This window comes from Toxorhynchites rutilus, chromosome 1 (assembly GCF_029784135.1).
Source record: "Toxorhynchites rutilus septentrionalis strain SRP chromosome 1, ASM2978413v1, whole genome shotgun sequence".
In the NCBI taxonomy this organism is placed as follows: Eukaryota; Metazoa; Arthropoda; class Insecta; order Diptera; family Culicidae; genus Toxorhynchites; species Toxorhynchites rutilus.
In genome coordinates, this window is record NC_073744.1 from 160648366 (window position 1) to 160671309 (window position 22944).

Sequence of the window (22944 nt, forward strand, 5' to 3'; positions counted from 1 at the left end):
TTTTTTTTAATTTTATGAATTTTATGAATTTTTTGAATTTTATGAATTTTATGAATTTTATGAATTTTATGAATTTTTATGAATTTTATGAATTTCATGAATTTTATGAATTTTATGAATTTAATGAATTTAATGAATTTAATGAATTTGATGAATTTGATGAATTTGATTAATTTGATGAATTTGATGAATTTGATGAATTTTATGAATATTATGAATTTTATGAATTTTATGAATTTTATGAATTTTATGAATTTTATGAATTTTATGAATTTTATGAATTTGATGAATTCTATGAATTTTATAAATTTTATGAATTTTATTAATTTTATGAATTTTAAGAATTTTATGTATTTTATGAATTTTATGAATTTTATGAATTTAATAAATTATATGAATTTTATGATTTTTTTGAATTTTATGAATTTTATGAATTTCATGAATTTTATAAATTTTATTAATTTTATGATTTTTTTTAATTTTATGAATTTTATGAATTTTTTGAATTTTATGAATTTTATGAATTTTATGAATTTTATTAATTTTTATGAATTTTATGAATTTCATGAATTTTATGAATTTTATGAATTTTATGAATTTAATGAATTTAATGAATTTAATGAATTTAATGAATTTAATGAATTTAATGAATTTGATGAATTTGATGAATTTGATTAATTTGATGAATTTGATGAATTTTATGAATTTTATGAATATTATGAATTTCATGAATTTTATGAATTTTATGAATTTTATGAATTTGATGAATTCTATGAATTTTATAAATTTTATGAATTTTATTAATTTTTTGAATTTTATGAATTTTATGAATTTCATGAATTTTATAAATTTTATGAATTTTATGATTTTTTTTAATTTTATGAATTTTATGAATTTTTTGAATTTTATGAATTTTATGAATTTTATTAATTTTATTAATTTTTATGAATTTTATGAATTTCATGAATTTGATGAATTTGATGAATTTTATGAATTTTATGAATATTATGAATTTCATGAATTTTATGAATTTTATGAATTTTATGAATTTGATGAATTCTATGAATTTTATAAATTTTATGAATTTTATTAATTTTTTGAATTTTATGAATTTTATGAATTTTATGAGTTTTATGAATTTTATGAATTTAATGAATTTGATGAATTTTATGAATTTTAAGAATTTTATGAATTTTATGAATTTGATGAATTTGATGAATTTTATGAATTTAATGAATTTTAAAAAAATTCATGAATTTAATGAATTTTACGAATTTTAAGAATTTTATGAATTTTAAGAAATTCATGAATTTAATGAATTTAATGAATTTTATGAATTTTATGAATTTTAAGAATTTGATGAATTTGATGAATTTTATAATTTTTTTGAATTTTATGAATTTTATGAATTTTATGATTTTTTTTTTATTTTATGAATTTTATGAATTTTGTGATTTTTTTGATTTTTATGAATTTGATGAATTTGATGAATTTTATGAATTTTATAAATTTTATGAATTTTATGAATTTAATGAATTTTATGAATTTTATGAATTTTATAAATTTTATGAATTTTATGAATTTAATGAATTTTATGAATTTTATGAATTTTATGAATTTGATGAATTCTATGAATTTTATAAATTTTATGAATTTTATTAATTTTTTGAATTTTATGAATTTAATGAATTTTATGAATTTTATGAATTTTATGAATTTTTTGAATTTTATGAATTTTATGAATTTTATGAATTTTATTAATTTTTATGAATTTTATGAATTTCATGAATTTTATGAATTTTATGAATTTTATGAATTTTATGAATTTTATGAATTTAATGAATTTAATGAATTTAATGAATTTAATGAATTTAATGAATTTGATGAATTTGATGAATTTGATTAATTTGATGAATTTGATGAATTTGATGAATTTTATGAATATTATGAATTTTATGAATTTTATGAATTTTATGAATTTTATGAATTTGATGAATTCTATGAATTTTATAAATTTTATGAATTTTATTAATTTTATGAATTTTATGAATTTTATGAGTTTTATGAATTTTATGAATTTAATGAATTTGATGAATTTTATGAATTTTATGAATTTTAAGAATTTTATGAATTTTATGAATTTGATGAATTTGATGAATTTGATGAATTTTATGAATTTAATGAATTTTAAAAAATTCATGAATTTAATGAATTTTACGAATTTTAAGAATTTTATGAATTTTAAGAAATTCATGAATTTAATGAATTTAATGAATTTTATGAATTTTATGAATTTTATGAATTTTAAGAATTTGATGAATTAGATGAATTTTATAATTTTTTTGAATTTTATGAATTTTATGAATTTTATGATTTTTTTTTAATTTTATGAATTTTATGAATTTTGTGATTTTTTTGATTTTTATAAATTTGATGAATTTGATGAATTTGATGAATTTGATGAATTTTAAGAAATTCATGAATTTAATTAATTTAATGAATTTTATGAATTTTATGAATTTTATGAATTTTATGAATTTTATGAATTTTAAGAATTTTATGAATTTTATGAATTTTAAGAATTTGATGAATTTGATGAATTTTATGAATTTTATGAATTTAATAAATTATATGAATTTTATGATTTTTTTGAATTTTATGAATTTAATGAATTTTATGAATTTTATAAATTTTATGAATTTTATGATTTTTTTTAATTTTATGAATTTTATGAATTTTTTGAATTTTATGAATTTTATGAATTTTATGAATTTTTATGAATTTTATGAATTTCATGAATTTTATGAATTTTATGAATTTAATGAATTTAATGAATTTAATGAATTTAATGAATTTAATGAATTTGGTGAATTTGATGAATTTGATTAATTTGATGAATTTGATGAATTTGATGAATTTTATGATTATTATGAATTTTATGAATTTTATGAATTTTATGAATTTTATGAATTTTATGAATTTTATGAATTTGATGAATTCTATGAATTTTATAAATTTTATGAATTTTATTAATTTTATGAATTTTAAGAATTTTATGTATTTTATGAATTTTATGAATTTTATGAATTTAATAAATTATATGAATTTTATGATTTTTTTGAATTTTATGAATTTTATGAATTTCATGAATTTTATAAATTTTATGAATTTTATGATTTGTTTTAATTTTATGAATTTTATGAATTTTTTGAATTTTATGAATTTTATGAATTTTATGAATTTTATTAATTTTTATGAATTTTATGAATTTCATGAATTTTATGAATTTTATGAATTTTATGAATTTAATGAATTTAATGAATTTAATGAATTTAATGAATTTAATGAATTTAATGAATTTAATGAATTTGATGAATTTGATGAATTTGATTAATTTGATGAATTTGATGAATTTTATGAATTTTATGAATATTATGAATTTCATGAATTTTATGAATTTTATGAATTTTATGAATTTGATGAATTCTATGAATTTTATAAATTTTATGAATTTTATTAATTTTTTGAATTTTATGAATTTTATGAATTTTATAAGTTTTATGAATTTTATGAATTTAATGAATTTGATGAATTTTATGAATTTTATGAATTTTATGAATTTTAAGAATTTGATGAATTTGATGAATTTTATAATTTTTTTGAATTTTATGAATTTTATGATTTTTTTTTAATTTTATGAATTTTATGAATTTTGTGATTTTTTTGATTTTTATGAATTTGATGAATTTGATGAATTTTATGAATTTTATAAATTTTATGAATTTTATGAATTTAATGAATTTTATGAATTTTATGAATTTTATGAATTTTATGAATTTTATAAATTTTATGAATTTTATGAATTTTATGAATTTTATGAATTTGATGAATTCTATGAATTTTATAAATTTTATGAATTTTATTAATTTTTTGAATTTTATGAATTTAATGAATTTTATGAATTTTATGAATTTTATGAATTTTTTGAATTTTATGAATTTTATGAATTTTATGAATTTTATTAATTTTTATGAATTTTATGAATTTCATGAATTTTATGAATTTTATGAATTTTATGAATTTTATGAATTTTATGAATTTTATGAATTTAATGAATTTAATGAATTTAATGAATTTAATGAATTTAATGAATTTGATGAATTTGATGAATTTGATTAATTTGATGAATTTGATGAATTTGATGAATTTTATGAATATTATGAATTTTATGAATTTTATGAATTTTATGAATTTTATGAATTTGATGAATTCTATGAATTTTATAAATTTTATGAATTTTATTAATTTTATGAATTTTATGAATTTTATGAGTTTTATGAATTTTATGAATTTAATGAATTTGATGAATTTTATGAATTTTATGAATTTTAAGAATTTTATGAATTTGATGAATTTGATGAATTTGATGAATTTTATGAATTTAATGAATTTTAAAAAATTCATGAATTTAATGAATTTTACGAATTTTAAGAATTTTATGAATTTTAAGAAATTCATGAATTTAATGAATTTAATGAATTTTATGAATTTTATGAATTTTATGAATTTTAAGAATTTGATGAATTAGATGAATTTTATAATTTTTTTGAATTTTATGAATTTTATGAATTTTATGATTTTTTTTTAATTTTATGAATTTTATGAATTTTGTGATTTTTTTGATTTTTATGAATTTGATGAATTTGATGAATTTGATGAATTTGATGAATTTTAAGAAATTCATGAATTTAATTAATTTAATGAATTTTATGAATTTTATGAATTTTATGAATTTTATAAATTTTTTGAATTTTATGAATTTTATGAATTTTATGAATTTTATAAATTTTATGAATTTTATGAATTTAATGAATTTTATGAATTTTATGAATTTTATGAATTTGATGAATTCTATGAATTTTATAAATTTTATGATTTTTATTAATTTTTTGAATTTTATTAATTTTTTGAATTTTATGAATTTTATGAATTTTATGAATTTTATGAATTTCATGAATTTTATGAATTTTATGAATTTTATGAATTTAATTAATTTAATGAATTTAATGAATTTAATGAATTTGATGAATTTGATGAATTTGGTGAATTTTATTAATTTTTTGAATTTTATGAATTTTATGAATTTTATGAATTTGATGAATTTGATGAATTCTATGAATTTTATAAATTTTATGAATTTTATTAATTTTTTGAATTTTTTGAAGTTTATGAATTTTATGAGTCTTATGAATTTTATGAATTTAATGAATTTAATGAATTTAATGAATTTTATGAATTTGATGAATTTTATGAATTTGATGAATTTTATGAATTTGATGAATTTGATGAATTTGATGAATTTGATGAATTTTATGAATTTTATGAATTTTACGAATTTTAAGAATGTTATGAATTTTAAGAAATTCATGAATTTAATGAATTTTATGAATTTTAAGAATTTGATGAATTTGATGAATTTTATAAATTTTATGAATTTTATGATTTTTTTGAATTTTATGAATTTTATGATTTTTTTGAATTTTATGAATTTTATAAATTTTATGAATTTTGTGATTTTTTTATTTTTATGAATTTTATGAATTTTATGAATTTGACGAATTTGATGAATTTTATGAATTTTATGAATTTTACGAATTTAATGAATTTTAAGAAATTCATGAATTTAATTAATTTAATGAATTTTATGAATTTTATGAATTTTATGAATTTTATAAATTTTATGAATTTTATGAATTTAATGAATTTAATGAATTTAATGAATTTAATGAATTTTATGAATTTTATGAATTTGATGAATTCTATGAATTTTTAAATTTTACGAATTTTATTAATTTTTTGAATTTTATGAATTTTATGAATTTTATGAATGGTATGAATGTTATAAATGTCATGAATTATCCGAGTTTTATTATTTTTGTATTTTTCTTTCTTACTTATTATCTTACTTTCTCATTTTATGATTTTTGAGGTCTGAGTTTTGAGTTTCAAGTTTTGAGTTTTGAGTTCAGAGTCATACATTATTAGTTATGAATTCTGAGTTCTGAATTTTGTGTTCTAGTGCCAGAAAATCATGTGCACCTAACAATATTCGTCTTCAACGCTATTCCCTTTTCTGGCGAATCGAAGAGAAAAATTGATTTTAGTATTAAATCTGCGGTTTTTTTTTCAAACGGCTTCCATAAAGTGGCCAAAATCAGAAAACTAACCCTAAACGGAAATGCAATCAACACAAAGTGGTTCGAAAACCCGATTACCCCGCTGTTTCGTTATGTGTTAGCTTGAATGGATGAATATCGCAGATACGACAGAGATGGGGGAACGAAACGTCGGATGAAGTGTCCTGCCGGATATAATTTAACATCATAATATTTTATTTCACTCTCTTGTGAACAATATTTCCTAGTTGTTTCCCGCTTTGCAGAAAAAGTGTCACCGAGTCGGTGGTTATCACGTTTTGTTTCTTTTTTTCATCAGCGGGAGAAGCTGTTGGTTTCTTCTGTACTCTTTTCCGTCTGTGTGTACGGAATACGTCAAGTATGCGGTGATTCTTTTCTTCGATTTCGGCGCAGTTGATAGACACCATTACGAAGCATGATGACTGGTTCGTATGTCGAACTCATAAACCCATGTCTCATGACCAATTAAGTTATTTCGCAGTCACCAAACAACTGAGAGACAAAAAAGAATTTGCATAATCCCTTTGAGTGGGCTAACTTCCCGTTAACTTTTTGACAGAATGTATATGAGCATTGGTGTTCATATCAGAGGTTAGACATCAATTGAATATAGGCTACCCAAAATCAAAATCAATATGGCGTCATTTGTTTAGTAACATATCATTTACGAGGATTGAAATCATTGAAATCACGGAGATAGTATGCTTTATTTTTAACTGCATGAGCGATTTTCATATTTCGGTTTCACATGGAGGTGTTCAAATTTAACATGGAATTTAAAGTTAGCCACTATTCGACTATATAACCGGACCGAGTTGTAAACAATAGTAATTGATAGAACCAAAATGTCAGTAAACCGCAGCAATATTGGGTACACTGGCAATACGAGGGATCTGACGTTTTAGTCATACCCCTGGTTCATATACGGTGTTTGTTATTGAGACTATATGACAGCAAGAACAAATTTATGGAACGCTTGGAAACTGGAACGACATGTAACATAATTTGTCGTATGCTTTCAGCTGATGTTATTTTGGAAAACCTCCGACTCAGGCTAATCCGATTTTCAAGCGCATATCGTTGTACCTTGAAATCGAGGAGTCGACTTTCCCAGTTGAACCATTAGCAAGAATTGATGGATCGTCGATGCAGATAAATGCGCTTCCTCGCTACCCGACGAAGCTTACCGAGTGATTTATTCTCCTACGGAAACAGAAAAAATCTGCAGCAGCTGAAAAGTTTGTGCGAGAGCGAGAGAGAGTTGGTACGGATATAGGGGGCGGTGATGCATAATACTGTTTCCCTTTGTATAACGGGGAGGAATGGGAAAAATACGAAAGAAACATCTGTGATTTTTCTGCAGTCTCCCTGAGTTCTACTCAGTACTCTGAATGACTGACTACGCGAAACCGAGCAGCAAAAACCGGTTCGGAAAGTCGGTGAAAATGTTTCTCAAATGTAGAAGAAGCTCGAAACCTTTCGGGGTAGAGGCGAACAGGGGAGTAGTTTCCACTGAAGATCTGAAAACGTGAACTTCTCATGCGAATTGGAATAATAATGCTGCTCTTGTGCGCTTCCGTTGCAGATGAAGTAACGTTGTAATACCTCTTGCGCTATTCATTGAAAGGTATTGTAAAATGGAAAGTTCTTTACTCGTAAGGCTTTTACGGTCGGGTAGCATCCACGTAATTCGTAGCTAATTACAGCGGCTAATCCTATCAGCGCCGGAGCACGGTCTGAATAGTTAATACAGTGCCATTAAATACATGCTGCTGAATGCAATCCAAACCACATTATGTGCGTGATTATAATACAAACTAGTTTAATTATTGATTGACTGTTCGGTTGGACGAGTTTCTGTTTGCATTCTTATTTCAGCATACGTTTCGTTTCAATTTTCAGCATAATTTTCTCTGCGTTCAATTTCATTAAATACCATTTTGTTGATCCCCCTCATGCTAGAACAGAAAACCCATAATCCAAAGCAACAGATAAAACGAACGAAACTAATAGAATTTTTCGGTTTGCTCTTCTTCTCGTTGCCTTCCCCCGCAGTCACTGCAAGCGAAGCTCTCGTTTAGCTCTAAGGAAATTGTTGCTTTATCATGTGCCTGGTGTAAATCATCATATCATAACAAGGAAGCATGCTTCAACCCGGAACGGATCGACGAGGAGTGCACGCTAGGTGAGTGTAGTGAAACAGGAAATAAAAGAAAATATGATATCCATGATTGATAGCAAACAACAGCGCCGTCAAAAGGGTTTGATTTAGGTGGTAAACGGAATCTTTCGGTTTACGAGGGATTATCCTTCATTGGGTTAGAGATAAAACAAATCAATGTGTTCAATCATAATTCGTAGTTGAGTGGGTGGGAACGGCATCAAATTCATTAAAATAACAAGATTTTCCAATCGAATCTTCATCTGTCTGTGTGATCTTAAGACTTTGGACAATAGCGCATGTTTTTGGAAAAGTTCCTCTCTTCCATTTGATATTTTCGATAAAGCCCTTTTTTTTTGTAAAAAATGTGCAATTTTACCACAAGATCATTCTGAAACTGGTTTCAGAATGATTTTGTGTTTATATAGCACAATTTTTCAGATACAAGTTACAACTCAAATACAAAAATCGTTAAATCATTAAACCGCCTAATTCCATCATGAAGGATGACCACAGATTTTTAAGGGTCTGGGGGACTGTGTCCTCCAGATTTGTCATCAACCAACCATTCCAATTTTATTTGAATGAAGGCACTCAATGTTCAATAGAAACACTTTATTTAACAACACATTACATTACGATATTTATTTTGCTAACATCACATTTTAACCCATAACGGGTAATTTTTGCTGTTTAGAATCTCAGTTTATGACAGATCTCGCGTGATTCCTGTCGTGTGTCAACATTAAAGCTGTGTAATTTTCATTGTCATTCCATTATGGAATGATGAACAAACGAACAACGCTTACAAATCATTGAATTTTATGATCAAAATAAATGTTCTGTTAAAATTGTGTTTTGTTCTATTGAAAAATTGTTTTCAGCGATGAGGTACATGAAAGGATACGTTTATGGGCAAAATTGTCGTATTTGGTCCGATGAGCAGTCATAAGCAATACAAGAGCTGCTAATGCATCCCGGAAAATGTACTGGAATCATTAGAATCATTGGTCCGTACTTCTTTAAAGATAAAGATGAGAACAACGTTACAGTCAATGGTGATCACTATCGTGCAATGATTGTCATTTTCCACTACCCAAAATACACGAGCTAAATTTGGTTGACATCTGGTTTCAACAAATACATTTGCTTAATCCTTGAGCACACCTCCTCAACTTGAATCCATCCATCTGTTGAATGTTTGCTTGGGAGACCTTCCAAGCATGTCGAGGTCATTTGGAAATCTTCCTTCTGAATCTTGAAAACGATCGGATGCAATGTCTCTCGTCCAGCTCATCCTTACCAATTCGTTTTCACAAAAGAATAAACAGCTTGAAACGATCCATTCTCGCCAGTAAATTCGATCCTTTGTGGCAGAAAATTGTAACACTTTTTTTTTTAACACTGATGCAGCTTTTTCGAGTTCCATGATTTATGGCGTGAACTATTTTACGATTTCTCACACACTGCTTCTCGCTGCTGGCCCGCGACTTTCATGCCTTTCTGACTGCCTAATGGATAAATAAGGGGTGGGGCTTGCGATGCAGGCTTGCTTCTGTTTGAGCTAACGCGCCGCTACTGTAACTCGTTTTCGACCAGTACACATGAACCAAGAAAACAATAACTGGTCACTCTTCTGTTACTATAACTCTATAACTCTTCTAGAAGTAAGAGAAAATACAAAAAGGAAAGAGTACGAACAAGTAAACCTCGTGAGTTGAAATCAAAACTAAATCAGATTATTCACTAAGTTACTGACGAATTTCATGCCAAATCGTCTTAGGAGTTGGCAGAACCATCTCAGATAGCAGTGAAACGTTGTGAGTGTGAGAACATTGGTCAGTTAAGTAACTTTGTATACTTGAAATATTCGAAAAAGAATTGAATACTTTGAATACTTTTTGAAAAGGGCCAAAAAAATTTTCTTATTTTTTTTACAAACATTTATACGAGGGTCACTATTTATATTTCGGGAATAGGAACAAAAACAAATAGTTAAGCTGCGAATTTATTTTTATTGTTTTTCAAAAGTACTCGCCACGATGATCGATACACTTTTGCATGCGCTTAAACCAATTTTCAAAGCATTTATTCCAATCGACACGAGCCTTTTTTTTGAGCGATTGTCAAATTATGTGGGATCCAACGTGAACATAATTTTCGCACAACTAAGTGTTCATGTAAAATCGCATATATGCTGGTGGAACTAATGCTTAGGGATGCCTCAATCTCACAATAGGTTACATGACGATCTTGCTTAATCATTTCGTGCACAGCATCGATGTTTTCTGGCACTACAGTCGATTTTGGACGACCTTCACGAAACTCGTCGGACAGCGAACTACGACCACGATTGAATTCACTATACAAGCGATACACAGTGGTTTTTGATGGAGCTTTATCGCCAAAAGTCAAATTAAGTTGATTGACGCACTCTTGTTGTGATAATCCACGTCGAAAGTCGTAAAAAATCATCGCACGAAAATGTTCACGATTCAGTTCCATTTTTTTGCCGAGACCAAACTTTCAACTAAATATATAATAAACAAATAGCGTCCGTATGAAAAAACGTTCTGAGTACGTATATCGTCAAAAATGTCAAACTTTACGATGGAACCGTTAGATGGAGTCACATGACATCAGTGTTGCCAATTCCCGAAATATAAATAGTGACCCTCGTAACTAGAAACTATGATACCTTCAAAATTCTGGTTGAAAGATGAAATGTAGAAAATTGTTTATTTTTTCACAAAAGAAATACCAAACTTTTTTTTTTAAATTTCGCTGAAAAAAAATATTTTAAAAATAAAACTCATTTTCCTCAAAAAAAAAACTTTTTTTAATTTTTTTTAAAAAATTATATGAATAGCGCTCATAATTTGCAACAAGTCGTCCATACATTAGAAGATGGGCATTTTTACAGGGAAAAAGTTTTTCTAACAATTTTTTCATGGTTTTTGTTTTGAAAAAATTACAACTCATCCTAATTTTGTTCCAAGTCAAGATAACATTATAGTGTATCCGACAAAGATTTAAATCTTATTAAATTATGAACTTTCGTCGAAGACATCAACTTTCTATCTTTATATATAAAAGAGAGTTTTTCCCACGTACGTAGAACTCATCATCACAGGAAAATTGCTGATCAGATTGGCGTCGTTCATACATTTTGTAAGTTTGTCTTCACCCAAATTAGAATGATACAATACTTTGGAGGATATTTGAGATGGATAGGAAAATTGAGAAAAAATTACTATGCATATCTTATATATAGAACAAAACTATTTCTGTCAGATGAATCAATAATAATAAAGAATAAAGAATATTTAAAATAAAAAGGGAAAATTCAAAAACAGAGGTACGCGTATGTATGTTACGCAGAGTTTTTTGGAACCATCATTTAGATGAATTTAACAGATCCGAACGATAACAAACAAACTTTCTTGAAATATATTCGTTGTTTTTACAAACCAAAATATTCTCCAGAAGTAAATTATAATGCAGAACAGCGTTTGTCGGGTCAGCTAGTTTTTTTATAGTTTCTGGAATATAAGGCATTTTTGTATGAAGATTCCCGAAAATCTAATGCTTTACTCGTAACATTTTTGAGTGTAAATTCTCGCGTTTAACACGTTCTTGACATGTTTTTAAATAGAAAAAAGTTTTCAGAACATGAAGTGACGAACATCGAAATACATATTCAATTTTAGCGAGTTTAAAAGAATTTCCTCGGTGTCCTTCTCTGGTTAAGAATATATCGTTGATTGGAGGAATACTTAAAATGGTTCCTTAGCGACCTTCTCGGGTTGCCCAAAATAATCTTGGTCTTGGTTTTTTAATTTCGAACTTTCCATTTTAATCCTTCCAGTTTTCCTTCCACTATTTTTTCAATTTTTCGCTTTTCGAAATTAAAATTTTGAAATTTTAATTTTTAATATTTTTGAATTTCAATACATAATGTGTAAATTTTCAATATTTTTTTTTGTATTTGAAATTGTTTACTATCAACCATATTTTTTTATATTTTCATGTTCTATTTTTTCAGATTTCAATTATTTATTTTTCATATTTGAATTCACCAATTTCAATATTATTCTATTTAATTTTTCTTTCAACCATTTTTTTTAGAAAACTTCCAAAATTAAAAGTTTGAAATAAAAAAATAGGGTAAAATGGCAAATTGAACAAATGGTAACATAAAAAGAAAATGAAAATTGAAAATTGGAAAAAAATTAGGAAAATGAATGTTTCAAAAATGGGAAAATGATAATTTCAAAAGTATTAATTCAAACAAAAGTTGAGAAAAATGGAAATTTGGAAAAATGGCAACATAATGAAAGAAATGAAAGAAAAAACAACAATAAAAAATGGAAAATTGAAAATTGAAAAATTAAATATTGAAAATTTGGAAAATGGAATTTCAAAACTGACAAAATGGAAAATATGAAAAATAGAAAAAAATTAAAATGGAAATTTGAAGGAAATATAAATATGAAATATTGAACCAATTGAAAAAAATCAAAAAAGGAAAATTTAAAAAAAATAGGAAAATAGAAAATTGAGAGAAAGAAAGTTCGGAAATAAATAAATATTTGAAAAATGAGAAAATTGAGAGAAAGAAAATTCGGAAATAAATAAATATTTGAAAAATGAGAAAATTATCATTTCAAAAGTATTAGGTTTTGAATTTAAAACTGAAAAAAATTGAAGTTTTCTACTCATCAATCTTTCTAATTTTTCTGAGATTTCCATTAATTTTTTTTCAATTTCAATATTATATTGATTGAATTTTCTATTTTGAACACCTTAAGCTCCGAATTGGTCTTGCTGCGCTTTCCATTCAGCCCGCATCAAGAGGTCTTTCACAATATCAGTGCTATCCCAGCTATCAAAGATACTTATTGTATAAATAAAAAATAGTCAGAAATTCGTCTAGAAAATAGTCACATTTTGTGAAACATCCGAAAACAAACCATATATATTTTTATTTTATTATTAACTGTCAGTCTAATTTGATTACATTTGCTTGATTTATTCTCGCGTAATGCGAAAGTTTGTGTTTCATTTGTATGGCAGCCCACACTAAGGGGGAGGAGTATCTAACCACTGTAGAAACATTTATTACACCCTTTAACCATAATATGCCTAATTTGGTTCCATTTGCTTGATTAATTCCCGAGTAATGCAGAAATTTGTGTATAATTTGTATGCCAGCCCCCCTTAGAGAGGGAGGAGGGGTCTCAAACTATCACGAAAATCTTCTCCGACCCCAAAAACTCCTAATTCCCGAGTCCATAAGAATAAGACAGACAGACAGACAGACGAACAGAAATCCATTTATATATATATATATATAGAATCACATCACTTACCGCAGTAAATCCTGATTTTTCTTAACCATTCCCACTAACTACTATCCCTTCCATGATAAACGCTAGGGAACCACGCTATAGAGGCGACCCTTCTGGCCTTCGGGCGGCGAATATCGTACTAACATTCCTTCCCTTCCCCTGGTGACTGTAAGGACTGTTATTGACCATTTAAAGCTCGAATCACCGAAAATCGCACAACGAGAATGATTTGCTCGCTCCAAACGTCATTCTATATGTTCTTTGTGCAATTTGGTTGGTTCAGGTCAATAACGGAGAGCAACTACGAATTGTACAGTCTACCCAAGCTCAAGCTCTAGAAAAAAGTTTTCAGAACATGTAAATCGGGAATAATTTTTAAATAAAAATGTTACGAGTTAAACATTAATAGGAATTTTTTAAAGAAAACAGGAAAAAGTGCTTCCAATGTATGAATTTTTTTTAAATTTGTTCGATTTTGTTGGTTTGACTGTGCAATGAAATATGCGTATGTGCTTGATTTTCTGCCGATGTGTGAGTGTTCCTTTAGTTGAGGCTTTCCAAATTGGTCTTTTCAAGCCTCTACAATTCAAAACATCATCACTGAAGATACAAGCAAGTATTCGTATTGCATGAGTAGCTGGGAGAGCACAGATTGTTTGTGTAAATCGGCCAATCAGAACACAGGATTTTCGTTTAGATAATGCTTAACAGTTTTAAATTGTTCGATACTTAGTTTCATAAAATATATAAATAATTTCACTATAATCAATTGTCATGGAGTGTCCGACTCGATTGATGCAATAATCTCATCAATCCATCAGGAAAAGACTGAGAAATAAAAAAAAATCGATCGAGGTGTATTAAAAGTCGTGTAGAACCCCATGGGTCCGAGAACCGTGAACTAAAATGGAGTCGAAGTTAGTTGAGAGCAAAGTGAGCCTTAACCAAAAAAATTGTTCCTGCTCGGAGCACTTCCAAACAAATGGTCGTCTATTTTATTCGGAGACACTGGTCATTTTTAATGATAAATTACCGTGTTTAGTCGCAATTCCGAAAATTATCGTGCGTAGAATGTTTTTCAATGTATTGTATAATCAAAAATTAAAAGAAAAAGATCAGAGTTATAATGCGGTTTGACATCTTTCTTTCACCACAATAGATCTAATTAATGGTTGCAGTGGTTCAATGCTCTTACAGAAGACATCTTTTACTTGCAGCATACGCAACAACGATTTCGTAACGGACAAAACCTCCTTGTGTCCATGTTGGCTGCTCACAGTACTAGAATAATATTGGAAACGAAATTACTTTTATACGCACCTAGTCAATTTTTTGCTTATTCATTATCATCGAATGGGTTATAACACAGTTTCAGTTTCTCTCGAACCGTCTTTCAAAACAAGAGGAATTAAAAGTGGCATATTACTCTTATAACCAGCGCCAACGGCTGATCACGCCTGTTTTCTTACGAATACACTTTCATTTTCATTTGACGGTTTGATAACTTCGCTTCAGTATGAAGAATTAAACAAATTAACGTGAAACGAAATGAGACTTTTCAGAGTTGAAGTGATATTCTCTTTATAGAACGCGGAGAGAGATAGAGAGAGAGAGAGAGAGAGAGAGAGAGAGAGAGAGAGAGAGAGTAGCATTATTTTCAGCCTGCATGAGTGTGCAGCAAATTGAAAGACAATAGGCTCAATAGTGAATGATGATGTATCAATTTTGATATATAAAAGAAGGATTTTTCCGCGTACGTATAACTCATCATCACTGGAGGATGGCAGATCAGATCAGCGAGGTCTATGTATTTTTTGAGTTTGTCTTCACCCAAATTAGAATGATATTCTTCTTCTTCTTCAATGGCACTAACGTTCCTAGAGGAACTTCGCCGTCTCAACGTAGTATTACTTGCGTCATTTTTATTAGTACTTAGTTGAGATTTCTATGCCAAATAACACGCCTTGAGTGCATTCTGAGTGACAAGCTCTAGAATACGCGTGATCACAGTGCAAGTCGGAGGAAATTTCTTTGACGAAAAATTCCCCCGACCAGAACGGGAATCGAACCCGAACACCCGGCATGTTAGTTATGACGCTAACCACTCGGCCAAGGGAGCACACAAGAATGATATAGTACTTTGGAAAATATTTGAGATGATTAGAAAAATTCGAAAAAATTAACTTTGCATATCTGTATATATAAAAGAAGGATATTTTGATATTTTGTATGTTTCGCTGTGAAAATCATCATTTAGATAAATTTTACAGATCTGAACGATAACATGCAAACTTTCTTGAAATATATTCGTTATTTTAACCAACCAAAATATTCTCTAGAAATAAATTATATGGCAGAACAACGTTTGCCGGGTCACCTAGTTGAATTTAAATTTTAAGGCCCTGCTCTGCTCTCTATGAGTATTTGGTGAATATAATTAGAAACAAAAAAAGCACTTTCGTTCAAGACGACATACAAGAAACTATGAAACTGGTGCCATTAAAACTTTCGTTCATTCAGTTGACTGCTTTCGTTTGTTCAAACTCAGACAACTCCATCAAAGAGTTGCCAATAAATGTCCAGCATAGGCGACGCTGTTTATAGAATGGAACGGCTGATCATCCGGCTAAAGGAGGCTTCGATGTTAATAGCTGAGGATCTCTAAACTATGGTCTTGAGAAAGACAGTTTGAAAGTGGCTTGCACTGGAGAAATTCAAAAACACATGAATACGATAAAACACTGTCGGATTCATTTGCAATCTTGCACGAGTAAAGGTTGGATATGGAAGGAATGTAGTATATGAAACGTTCGCTTTCTTTGGTTTATGTCGTTCATCAGGATGTGCGATAAATCGTGTCGAATTAGCCTGCCCGAAACCTCATGACAGCCATTCCATGCCAAACCGATATAGTGGTTCTCAGATTTTCGTGAAGTTTTGTTCTTTATCGCAAAACATTAGACCCTTTTTTTTATTTTTTCAGTAGGGTGACCATTTACATTTTAAGGGTTGTCTGAAAAATAAACTTTTTCCTCCTTTTTTTAAAAAAAAAGACTTTTCAAAAATTCATAACTTTTGAACTACTAGACCGATTCAGATGATCGACATATCAAATCCACATTTTGCTTCATGTTACAGTCCAGTAAAATCTGTGCCTTGAATTTTCTCAAACCACCCCGCTTCCTTGCTTTCCGGTCACTTCTGTCATTTCTGTTCGAAAATAGTCGTCATTCACAAATGAGTTTTGGGATCAGTTGCCTTTAGTCTTCCAGGTTTTGTTATATTGAATTGTTTAGGTTGGTAAATTCTCAACCTTCAAAAATATCCATAGATTACCTGAAAGATGGGATAATTAGGTGGAATTTATCAACAGTGGAATTTACCTGAATAAAATATCACTCAAACTGAGTACATTCGAATATTTAGCAGAAAAAGAAAGGGTAGATAATGTCGAGGATATAACCGGAGTGACGTAAGACTACACCCAGGGTAGTCTATTTAAATATATATTGTTTTATTTGCATTTTATCAGTTTTTTCGAATGATAATGTGACGTGTAGGTGAAGTGATCTACCCGGAAAATGGTTTTGTTGACTCAAAAAATTTGCCATTTGTTTTTGTTTTGTTGTGAACATTTTTTTACCTTTACTTTCCAATCGAAGGAAATAGCTCTCACCTCTGAAAAATACTCTATTCACATCCGGCTTGAAATTCGCTGCACTTTTACCAGAATTCGAATTCGCGAAAATTGAATGATTGATCGCAACAAGTCACCAATAAGCCCAACACACTCTCAAACTCTCAATCATGATAATTTTTTTTTAATTTCGAGTTTTACTTTATTTATGCATTGAGCTGTTTAAAATAACTGAATGTTTTCCGGGTCCGTTAAGAGAACTTTGGTTTATCCGCATTGTTACACAATCTATCATCCGCACAAGATTGGATCACGGTTTTTGTTTGATCGATAGCGAAAGCTAACGGCACTCCTCCGAGCAACAGCAAAAATAAAAATCGTTTGCTTCCGCTACTGCTGCTGAGATTCTTTCTGTTGATATTGGTGCTTTGCTAACACAGATTTCAGCACTAGAAAACACTCATGTCTGCTCGCTAGCTGGTGTAAGACTAAGGTCAACAAGAGTGACGCTAAATTTTATATGGTGTCTACGTTATCTGACTTTTTGTTTTCCTTTGGATAGAAAGATATGCACGGTGGATAGCTATGGTTGTTTTGACAGTAATATTGGTGTAATTATTTTTTTCGCTACCCTCTCTGGTTGGACGTGGGGCACAAATTACGTAACGCTAAAAATCCGGATTTTGAACCCCTACCGCTTACGTAACACAATCCCTATCTCTATGACGCAGTAAGTAACGCAACCTCGACCTATTTTCCCCCACCTTTCTTGCATTACGTAATTTGTGCACGGCGCCTCGCTTCTGGTCGGTACAATTTGAGAAACAAAAATTGGACCAAACGAAAGTCGGATTTAGCGCGTTTAAACAATACTTGACATTTTACCATAATTCGATTGTTCATCTCAAGAAAAATATAATTTTATTTATTGTGATAGATGCGTAGCAATGTTTTCGATCAATTGATGCAAACATCTTTGCGATCTACTAAAAAATGGTCGAGTTTTGAGCATTCGAAATTTTTCATTATTTGCTACCTTTTCAGCGTTTAGTTCATATAGTCCTGTTTAAACGAAATCCTACGTCAAAAATCAACACTGCAAATAATAAAAAAACAGAATAAAAACCCTCGAATAAATGTATCTTTGCGAAACATGGAATGTAATAAATACGAAATAAATATATAAATAATACCCATTCATTTGAGTAATCAATGTTTTATTATTGATGGTCCATCGCCCATTTTCCCTTCCAAACACAGGTGCCCACAGTAACATCATCGTACCGCCCTCGTGGATCGTGAAGCTGCCCCGCAAGGGCAGCTTCAAGTCCTCGCTGCGAAAGACCCCCCAGAAGAAGAAGAAGGCCAGCAAGAAGGCGTCGGCCCCCAAGGAGCCCCGAACGTTCGTGGTGAAACCCATCCCGACGGCGAACATCACGCCGGTGCTGGTGTTTATCAATCCGAAATCGGGCGGAAATCAGGTATAAAAGTGCGCGACACGACGCCGGATGTTTGCACACTCGAACTCTTTCCGGTCCGCTCGGCAGACCGGAGCAGAGCAAGTGTTAATTGGTTACTTTTTTTCGTTTTGGTAGGGTGCAAAACTGCTCCAGAAGTTCCAGTGGCTACTCAACCCCCGCCAGGTGTTCGATTTGACCCAAGGTGGACCGAAAATGGGGTAATATTTTCAGTTGAAAAAAAACCTAAAAAAATCGGTAACTAAAAACTTCTGTGATTAATTTAGATTGGAGTTGTTTCGGAAAGTGCCTCAGCTGCGAGTGCTCGCTTGCGGTGGTGACGGTACCGTCGGCTGGGTCCTCTCCGTGCTGGATCAGATCAACTTTATACCTCCACCGGCGGTTGGGGTGCTTCCGCTCGGCACCGGCAACGATTTGGCCCGCGCCCTCGGATGGGGTGGCGTAAGTATCACAATCCATCCTGCTGACGCAATGCAATCGGAATCGTTTTCATCGATACGAAATTGAACAAATCGACAAGTCTCTCCCTTTGATGGTTACACAGATCAAAGCGTTAGCTTTGAACTGAGCATTTTTGTTTTGCGTCCCATCAGTCGACGTTCTCGACGTCGTTATCGTTGCAAACGAGCTGTGATGGATTTGAACGTTTGAAAAACATACCAAATGAGAGTAAAAAAAACTCTGCACCCAAATCAAATATCATCGTCATCATGGACGACGGAACGACACCGAGAAGCCATTCGATGTGGGCGCTTTCGAGCGAGGACGAACAAAAATAAAATGTTACATTCTCGTTTTGAACACTAAAAGTGAATTGATTGAAAACGATGGCGTTTTGCGTTTGATATCTTAACGACCCCTTGTTTCCGGTAGATTGATTCACGCGCGACGTTTTATGGTTCTCCCATTGCAGGGTTACACGGACGAACCGATTTGCAAAATTCTGGGCAACATCGGTAACTCCGATACGGTGCTGCTGGATCGGTGGAACCTGAAGGTGGAACCAAATCCGGATGTGACAAACGCTGACGAAGGCAAAGACAATCTACCGCTGAGTGTGGTCAACAATTACTTCTCGTTTGGGGTTGATGCCCATATTGCGCTGGAGTTTCACGAAGCGAGAGGTAGGTTTTGAAAAAAAAACATAAGAATATTTATTGTCCATTACGTATTCGTATTTCCATATGGTGCAGAAGTAAACTAAATGCTAATATAATATACAGAATATCTCGAAATATCTAAAAAATAACCAGAAAAGTTAAAAAAAATCAAATAATCGAACAAACTCAAAAAATACAAGAAAATCAAGAAAAATGAAATAAATAAAACAAAAACAACAAAATAAAAAAATTAAAAAAAAACAAAAAGTAAAAAAAAACCTGACATTAAAAAAAAAATTAAAATCCCAAACATCCAAATGCAAATTCCAAAAAAAAATTCCTGAAAATAAAAAAAAATAAATTCAAAAAATCGGCAAAATCCAAACAAAAAAAAATCAAAATATAACTCCAAATAAAAACCAACAAATATAAAAAAAAGAAAAATCTGAAATAAATTCAAATAACAACGATATTTCAAACAATCAAGAACATTCAAACCAAAATCCAAAAAATTAAAAAAAATTCAAGAAATCCAAAACAATTTTTGAAATAAAAAAAATCAAAACATCCTAGGAGTCTAAAAAAATCTAAAAACCAGAAGAATACTAAAAATGCCCATATATTCCAAAGAATCTAAAAAATCTACAAGATAAAAAAATAGTGGATTATATCTATGACATAGCCGCAAGATTTGATCAAATTATTGACTAAATGAGTGTTGTGTTTGTACCCGTTTTTGTAGTCCGTGTTAGGAAAATACATTCCGAAGCACACAAATGCATGCATTTGCAATGCCGATTTCCCCAGACACATTGGTTTTGAAGGCCGTGTTAATAAAATATACAAAATATCTCAAAATATCCGAAATGAAATCCAAATAATCGAACAAATACTAAGAAAGTCAAGAAACAAAAAAATAATTTAAAAAAACCATAAATAATGAACTAATGAACAACTATAATACTATAATAAATTCAAAAAACAATAAAATTTCGAAAAATCACAAAGATTCAAAAACATTTTCAAATTAAATAAATTGAAAAATTTTAAAAACATAACATTTTCCGATTCAAAAAATTTGAAAAATTAAAAAAAAACTATCAAATTCTAAAATAAAGAAAAAAACAAAATCGAAAGGAAAATAAAAAAATACAAAAATAATCGAACGAAATAATCGAATAAAAATTTTAAAAAATTAAAAAAATATGGCATCTAAATAAAATTTTAAAAATCTCAAACATCCAAATACAAATTCAGAAAAAAAATCCTTAAAATTGAAAAAAGATTTTAAAAAAATATGATCGTTACAACCCAAACACAAAAATAAAACAAATAAGCAAAATATAAATCCTCAAACTCTGAAAGCCCAAAAATAAGACAAAATAACAAAAAATCTAAAATAAATCCAAAAACAAAAATTTTAGAAAATCAAAATGATTCAAGAACATTTACAAATTCAAAAAATGGGGAAAATTAAAATCCCTAACCCTAAACCAAAATCAAGTAAAATAAGAGAAAAAAAAATAAAACCAATCCAAAAAATTCAAATAACCTCAACATAAAAAAAAATCTACGGAATCAAAAAAAAATCTGACAAAATTAAAATTTTGGAACATCCAAACAAATTTAAAAAAATTCTAAGCATCCAAATAGAAGATCGATAGAACCCAAACACAAAAAAAAACGAAAAATCAATATATATATCCATAATCTTTAAAATTCCAAAAATTAAGAAAGTAAAAAAATCTTCGATAAATCCGAAAAACAACAAAATTTCAAAAAATCTAAAAGAACATTTGCAAATTCAATAATTGGAAAAAATTGAAAAACTATCAAATCCAAAAATGTGTAAGGAAAATCAAAACAATATAACAAGATCAACAAAACTGAAAAAAAATTAAATAAAACAAATCTGAAAAAAAAATTTAAAAAACAAAATAAAAAAAACAACAGAATCAAAAAACTTAAAATTCATGACATCCAAACAAAATTTAAAAAAAAACAGCGAAATTGAAATTTAAAAAAAATGATACATATTCTTAAAAATTCATGAATTGAAAAATATATCTAAAAATAGGTACAACCCGAACAAACAAAATAAAAAATCAAAATATAAATTCATAAATCACCAAAAAAAAAAAGTAAAATAAATCCAAAAACAACAAACTTTTTTTTGAATTTAAAAAATGGTAAAAATTTTAAAAATAATGAATATAATAATAATTGAAAATAATAAATAAAAAAATATTTTTAAAATCCTCAACATCCGAAATCAGCAATCTGCAAATCAACAATATTCCAAAAAATTAAAAAAATAAAATAAATTCAAAAAAATCAAAGCCAATAGTTTCAAAGAGAAATATGAAAATCGATAGAATAAAAACAACAACAAAAACCAAGCCAAACCATCCATAAAATCGTTAAAATCTCATTCGTTAAAATCGGAAATCGTGAAAATCTAAAAAATAAAATAAGAATCTAAAAAAAAAATTGAAAAACAACAAAATTTCAAAAAAATCACTAAGATTCAAAAACATTTTCAAATTCAAAAAATTGAAATAAATTTAAAAAAAAACTACCAAACTCAAAAATTTAAAAAAAAATCACAAAAATGGAAAAGAAATGTTAAAAAATCATAATCTAAAATAAAATAAAATAAATAAATAAAAATAATAAAATCCAAATCAAAATCTGAAAAGATTAAAAAAAAGCTAATTACAAAAATCCAAAACGATTAAAAACACTAAAAAATCCTGGAAGTCTGAAACATCCAAATAAAAACTCAAAAACCAATATATTACAGAAAAATGCCAAAAATCGAACAACATTCCAAAGAATCCAAAAAATCTGAACAAATATATAAACATGTATTTCTGTGTTGGCGGAGAGAAAAATCAAAAAATTCCAAGGGAAAATTCGGAAAAATGATGTTATAATTTTATTACACTGGCGAGTTTCGGTAAAAATGATAGGAAAATTATTTGATCAGTTAATGACGAGTTCGGCGATTGAACCCACGA

General features: G+C 28.3%; 1 protein-coding gene across 5 annotated transcripts in view; it reads left to right on the top strand.

The window, feature by feature from the left end:
- Positions 1-22944, top strand: part of LOC129767995 (eye-specific diacylglycerol kinase) — a 475932-nt gene that overhangs the window by 423880 nt on the left and 29108 nt on the right. For 4 of the 5 annotated variants that reach the window (XM_055769348.1, XM_055769339.1, XM_055769362.1 and 1 more), the window contains 5 exons: positions 8253-8382; positions 18607-18827; positions 18942-19024; positions 19091-19265; positions 19738-19948. In XM_055769348.1, coding sequence (XP_055625323.1) covers positions 8253-8382; positions 18607-18827; positions 18942-19024; positions 19091-19265; positions 19738-19948 — 820 coding nt within the window. Of the gene's footprint in view, positions 1-8210; positions 8383-18606; positions 18828-18941; positions 19025-19090; positions 19266-19737; positions 19949-22944 lie in introns of all 5 variants that reach the window. The other variant, XM_055769356.1, reaches the window with a different exon arrangement.